Source organism: Haliotis asinina, chromosome 15 (assembly GCF_037392515.1).
Source record: "Haliotis asinina isolate JCU_RB_2024 chromosome 15, JCU_Hal_asi_v2, whole genome shotgun sequence".
Taxonomy (NCBI): Eukaryota; Metazoa; Mollusca; class Gastropoda; order Lepetellida; family Haliotidae; genus Haliotis; species Haliotis asinina.
In genome coordinates this window covers 14,113,149-14,119,594 of record NC_090294.1, presented here as the reverse complement: position 1 = coordinate 14,119,594, position 6,446 = coordinate 14,113,149, and the positions used below count along the sequence as shown (strand labels likewise).

At 40.1% G+C, this 6,446-nt stretch overlaps 1 protein-coding gene across 1 annotated transcript; it reads right to left on the bottom strand.

Annotated features, from left to right (window-relative positions):
* Positions 1 to 4,476: 4,476 nt before the first annotated feature.
* Positions 4,477 to 6,136, bottom strand: LOC137265884 (neuropeptide F receptor-like). The gene has a single exon (XM_067801344.1). The coding sequence runs from the start codon at positions 5,982 to 5,984 to the stop codon at positions 4,725 to 4,727; it is 1,260 nt and encodes a 419-aa protein (XP_067657445.1). The 5' UTR covers positions 5,985 to 6,136; the 3' UTR covers positions 4,477 to 4,724.
* Between the last annotated feature and the right edge of the window lie 310 nt (positions 6,137 to 6,446).

Here is a 6,446-nt window from a genome sequence, read left to right as displayed (position 1 = left end):
TCGACTTTCAATGCATGTCGTCCTTGCGCGCTGGGAGACAATGTGATGCTGCAGTAAGCTGAAGTAGACGCAGACAATGTTTTGGTTATTATAATATTAAGGGGTGTTTTAAATATCAAATCGATATTTGAATAAACCCACATTGCTATAAACAAGCATAAATGTTACGGCTCCCATTGCCGAAACTGTGAATGAACCATGCCTTTTCCACGCGGTCAAATGCATTTACATATGTTATATATTTAATTACACTTTTTCAGAGAGGTACACAAAGTACGTGGTTTGAACCATTGAGTCGCGGTGGCTGAGGGGGTTTGATCGCTGCCCTCGTGTCATGGGTTCGAATTCCTACCAGAATCTGCACTTTAATGCGAAAGTCTAAACATCCATGAAAGGACGTGTTCGTTGAAACTGATCAAGCTTGTAGGGGCGGTAGGGAAGCCTAGTGGTTAATGCGTTCACTCGTCATTCCGATACCCGGGTTCCATTCCCCACATGGGTACAGTGTTTTAAGCCCATTCCTGTTGTACTCCATATACTCGAGTGATAAACAATTGATACTAGGTATAACAGTCAAGGACCATGTACGTATTCAGATATTCGATTCAGATTGTGTGTGTGTTCTTGGACGACCATATCATCAGTCTGTCCATCCAGTACACAAAGTGTTACACGTAGCTAGTGAACTTTGAAAACGCACTGCTTTTGTTATACAGAGTAGTATCGATGTTGTCAATAGTGATCCTGTAAGCACAGTCTAAGCCTGTGAAACCATGTACTCTCACTGGTGCTTAATGCTAAACCGCGAAGATATAACAGCGATAATTGCAGAAAATGTCTTCAATCATTTTAGCTTGAAGTCAGTTACAGTTCCACGGGGAACACACGCAATGGGCATAAAAATAGACAGCCTCTTCATCCTTTCACAGGTATGTCATTTTCTGATATACACCATCAGTTACTCACGCGAAATACTATGTCTGCTAGTTTAAATGATATAATCGCACTCGGGCCTTCGGCGTAACGGGTGAACGCTTTAACCACTGGGCTACCCGAACACCCAAAAGATATTTGCATATCTATATACAAAGGTATCAAGACAGGTACATTTTGAATTGTATAATTTGTCTTACTCTCTCACAGGACCTGTTTGCCGTTTAAATCAGCAATATATATTAACGAGGTCATGAGCCACACCACATCGTATGTGAGATCGATATACACATTGTCAATTGTATTTGATAGAAACGCATAATAAGACGCGCATTACTGATGAAGTCTGAAATAAAAAGTCTGAAAGTGAGTTTAGGATTTATACCTACTGACATTTTACGTTTGTTGTTTGTGGGCTGAAATGGTTGTTTAGGCAACATCTGCAATAAACTTGTAGCGCGTATCTGTCCGCTAGCGATCTAATGTAATATCTAGCAATCAATAAGCAAATATGTGTCGTCAATGATAAAAATAAAGCAGAAGGATACAAAGAAAGTCTTATGCAGTTTTAGGCATATTATCTTGAAATGAAATAAAATTGGCTACATAATAATAAAAGAACTGCTTCGTACACTCCGTGATATCCAATACCTCTACTCACATCAAATGTGGCACCATGGCTTTCGCTTCTCGCGTTATCGCTTTCTCCTCCCGTGTCATCGCTTTCTCGTCTCGTGTTATCGCTTTCTTGTCCTGTAATATCGCTTTCTCTTCTCGTGATGTCGCTTTCTCGTCTCCCAATTTTAGAGCGAGAAAGCGATGGCCGTAATCAGCCAACACATGGACTAAAGTATGAAGGTTCACGCAACTCCCGCACAATAACAATCCCGTGAAAGTGTGTATTTGGATCATGTTAATATGTATATGTATATTTTTTAACTTTGCTCAGTTTTGATCAAAGTAATAACAGCAGGAATACAAGACACTATTATGGATGACAACTTCTTTAATTTTTTTAACACGACGTTTCAGGGCTAATTCTTGCCCCTTCGTCAGGTGGATGAATTAGCCTTGAAACGTCGTGTTAAAAGAATTAAGGAAGTTGTTATCCATAATAGTGTCTTGTATTACCTCACCAACTTCTTAATGACTTTGAAGAATTTCAATAACAGCAGGAGTGAGTGATTAAGTGAGTATGATTTAACGCCACTTTCAGTACAACTCCATTAATATCAAAGCGGGGGACAATAAAATGGGCTTCACATTTTGTACCCATGTGGGTAATCGAACCCGGGACTTCGCCTTGACAAGCCAGCGCCTTAACCACTAGATTACCCAAGCTCCCCTAGGGAGATATGCTATTTCGAAATGTTACGCATCTGTGACAAAAATAATGTTTTTACTTGATCATATATCATTTGTTTTGATGAGCATTTGTGTTACTTGCTTTTGTATGTGTTTGAAATAGGTAAAACGTGTTGAGCAGGATACACTAACCTGAGCAGGAACATATTTAACCATTACTATTACCAGTGAGACCATATACAGAGGGAGAGGAAACTCCTCGACAAACCCCTGAACGTATGCCCCAGCTCGTCACGTCACCAGTGTAGCTACTATTGCAGCAAATTAGTATTTAAGACTGAGCCCGGTTTATTTTCAACAGCTGATTACATTCGTTGAGTTTTGTAAGAACTGAAAACCTACATGCAGAATATAAGTGAACTAATTTGTCACTTCAGTTTAAGTCAAATAACTGGTATTAGCGTCAGTATTAAGACGGTACGTTATAGATCACTGGCTTCCATTCGCGATTTACAGCGAAGATAGACTAAATTGTGTCGATAAAAACTTCTTTCACGCGTTCGTTTAATTTTTAGAAGGGAAACATACCTTTGGTTGAAAGGTGTTTACAAGTAATAGTGATAGCTTTTTTACTTTAAAAATTGTTAGGTTGTATTTGAGATGTGTGAAAAATGTGAAATATCGCTGATCTGATCTGATCCGCCTTTGCGTTGTTTGAGTGTTCCCAGTCATTATATATTCTAAAACGTCTTTCACATACACCTTTAATTTTTATGAGATGAATCTTTGCAAGGTGCTTGCAAGTAATAGTGATGGGTTGTGATTTAAAAAAAAATTGTATGTAATGTATGTGGAAAATATGATATATTGCCGATCTGATCTGATATCCGTCATTGATCATGCTTGAGGGTTATCGCTCTCTAACATGTTTCTTCTTGTTGATCTTATTATTTGACAAAACTGGAAAGTTATTTACAACGCTTTGTGATAATTTCAGACTTTAGAGGGGTGTGTAGCAGTGTCAGTTGACAGTTTGTTGATGCCCATGTCATTCCCCACATGCAATAAGATATCTGAATTAATTATCAATGTAAACAAAAATGTCAAGATGTAGATTTTGTTTTAAAAGGACAGCTGATGATGACACATATGTTCTAGCGATAGTTTTGCGTTCTTTACCGTTTTGGTGTATCATTTGTTCTTTCATTCATCCACATATGTACTTCTTTCTTTTATTCGTTTTTCTTTCATTCATTCACATATGATTCTTGCGCTTAATTCTTACTATCATTCATTCATTCATGCAATCATTCATTCATTCATTTCATCGTGAAATTCCGACTGATACAATAAACTGGCTGAAGGTCTGTTAAATACAGCTGAGGTTGCGCTGGAAACGAGCCTAGTCTCTGTGTGCGTTGGAGCATGACGAGGCATACGTTAATTAGTACAAATGGTAAAGAAAGCAAACAAGTGACCTATCCTTGCTGTAGATTATCCCTGCTATTACGTTGTGATTTATCACGGTATATGTGCAATCGTCCATTCAGCTCTGAACCGATATTTTTATGATTAATTTCAAAGTCATTATCACTGATTGTATGTGTAAGAAAAGTATACCTGATTGTACTTTGTTTTATGATGAGTATATACGGAGGTGTCTGACAGGTTAGTATTGGGAACAGAATGATGCAAACATCAAACCCTTAAAAGACGTGCCAAATAAATTCATGCGATCACTCCCTGATGCTCAGGTCTTCATTCTAATGTTCAAACCTTCATTAAATATAACGTGATGGCAGTTAGTGAGTGGATTCCGTTTTACACCTCTCTCAGCAATATTCCAACTATATGGCGATGGTCATTAAATAATCGAGTCTGCCCCAGACAATCCTGTGGTTGACAGTATGGGCATTCCACTACGCTGTGGAGGTACGGTGACATGTGTCAGCCAATTCAGCGAGTCTGACCTGATCCCTTACGTCGCCTCTTAAGACAAGCACGATTTACTGAAGGTCATTTCTGACCCGGACCGCCACGGGTTTTACATGATATCAAATGAATCACACGAAAGCCACTTGTAATTTCCATACCAATATTCGGCATTTAGTTCACTACACAAACAAGTCAGCACAATGAAAACAAGGTTCAGATATAACGCATCAGTTAATGTTTTCATAAAAGAAGAAAGGATAGTGAAACAACAAAACAGGTTTTATAAAGTGTTCTCAGGTGCAATATTGAGCGCAAGAGTTTCGCGTGACGAGCGAGTGTGTGAACAAGTCGATTAAACATCAATTATGCCAATGGGGTCATGGCTTAATGCACTGAGCATGAAACATGCAAAACATCTTGATATGCAATATTTACGAGATTCTCTGGAATAACATTTTTTATCATATAAAATTTCCTTATTCAGCCTGTCTAAAAATAAATGTTATGTCAATTTAGGCAGTTCTCAGACAGCTTTGGGATTACCACACAGTTTATGATTTCACGACGTTGAATTCCGACAATGGGGTGACGGTAGGACCGTCTTCATCACAGATCTTTGATGGAGTCTCTCCATTTGAAGCTTTGGTAAGGGTTATAGCAGGTACTCCAGGGTGAGGATCCGGTGGAACAGCCCTACAGCAGAGGCTTCCTTTGACTTTAAGCTGGAGGCTTTTGCAACAGGAACAACACAGCACCTTCATGAACTCTTGCCGGAAATTTTCATTCAGCCAACCATAGAGCACGGGATTGAGACACCCAGCACACAGTACAAACAAGTGACAAATCGCATAGGTCAAGTTGATGTCAATGACGTCTCCGTGGAACATGTCATGGTTGAACTCACTCAACAGGTTGAAGATGTTTAGCGGCAACCAGCTAAGAGCAAAGACCACAGCTATCATGGCAAGAAGCAAGTTTGTCTTCCTCTTCCGTCTTGTGTTCCGCTCATTCTTCTTCCTCAGGTATGGAGATCGCTGTCCGGGAGGGGGTCGCTGGTTAACCATCCTGTATTTGAGTTTGTTACATATTCTAAGATGGGAAACAGTTACAATGATGATGGGCATGACATATTGCACCACCATACCTGCAACAGAGTATGCCCTTTTCTCCAGCTTCAGATCTGTGTCTTCAATGCACCTGTACAGGAATATTGGGTAGTCAGGCACTGGCTGTTCCTCCTTCAGAATAGAGAAAAGCAGGAAGGGACTCGCCATGAGGAAGGAAATAAGCCAGATGCTGATTAGTGCTACAGCAGCACCTACCTTCCGCATGCTGTCCTTCGTAGGATAGACTATCACCTGAAACCGATCCAAAGCTATGGCCGTTATGCTGATTGTGGACACGAACACATTCGTTCCTTGGAACATGGTTACAAACTTACACATAAAGCTTCCAAGTCTCCACTGTAGGTACACCAGTTTCACCAAGTTTAAAGGTTGTGTAAACATGCATAATGTAAAGTCCGATATAGCCAGATTTATGATGAAAATGTTTCTTGGTGTCCTCATATGTGTGTTCCTCGCCACAACATAACACACAAGCCCGTTTCCAATACCTCCGAAAGTAATGAGAATGGCAAAAGCTATTTCTAATATAACTTCCACTGCTGGATGAAAGTATTTCGCATCACGTGTCTGTCGTAAAATGTCCAGCATTTCTGTCTTCGAATTAGACAAAGACCAGGACGCGTTTTGCCCCAGCCAAAAGTCACTTCTGTTTTCTCCACCATAGTTCATCACGGTTTCATCCATTGCGTAGATAGATTTCTAAAAGGCAATTAAGTCACCATTCACTGAAAACCCGCATGCGGTATCAACGACACACTTGAGACACAAAAACAGGCGGAAGCAACCTGCCTACGTTGTCACAGTTCGATTGCAAGATCAATTCTGTATGTTGAAGTGTATGCTCGCTGAGTCTAATCATTAACCGCCAGTCGGTCGCTGACTAGTCGATATCTGCAATCCAAGAGCGTTGAGCAGGCTGTATCTGATTGGTGCATCGGTGAGTGATGTTCGCTGGTCTCATAGGTCTGAAAATTATAAACACGAGCGTTAACAACAATACTTCATGAATCGGATGTAACGTGTTTACTGTCCCGTTTTAACATCAATGATGCCAGCGTGTATACTGAAGAAACAGACCGGCATCACACTTTATTATTGCTTCTCAAATGTGCGCGTGCTCACTATAACAGTGTTAACTGTGCTACA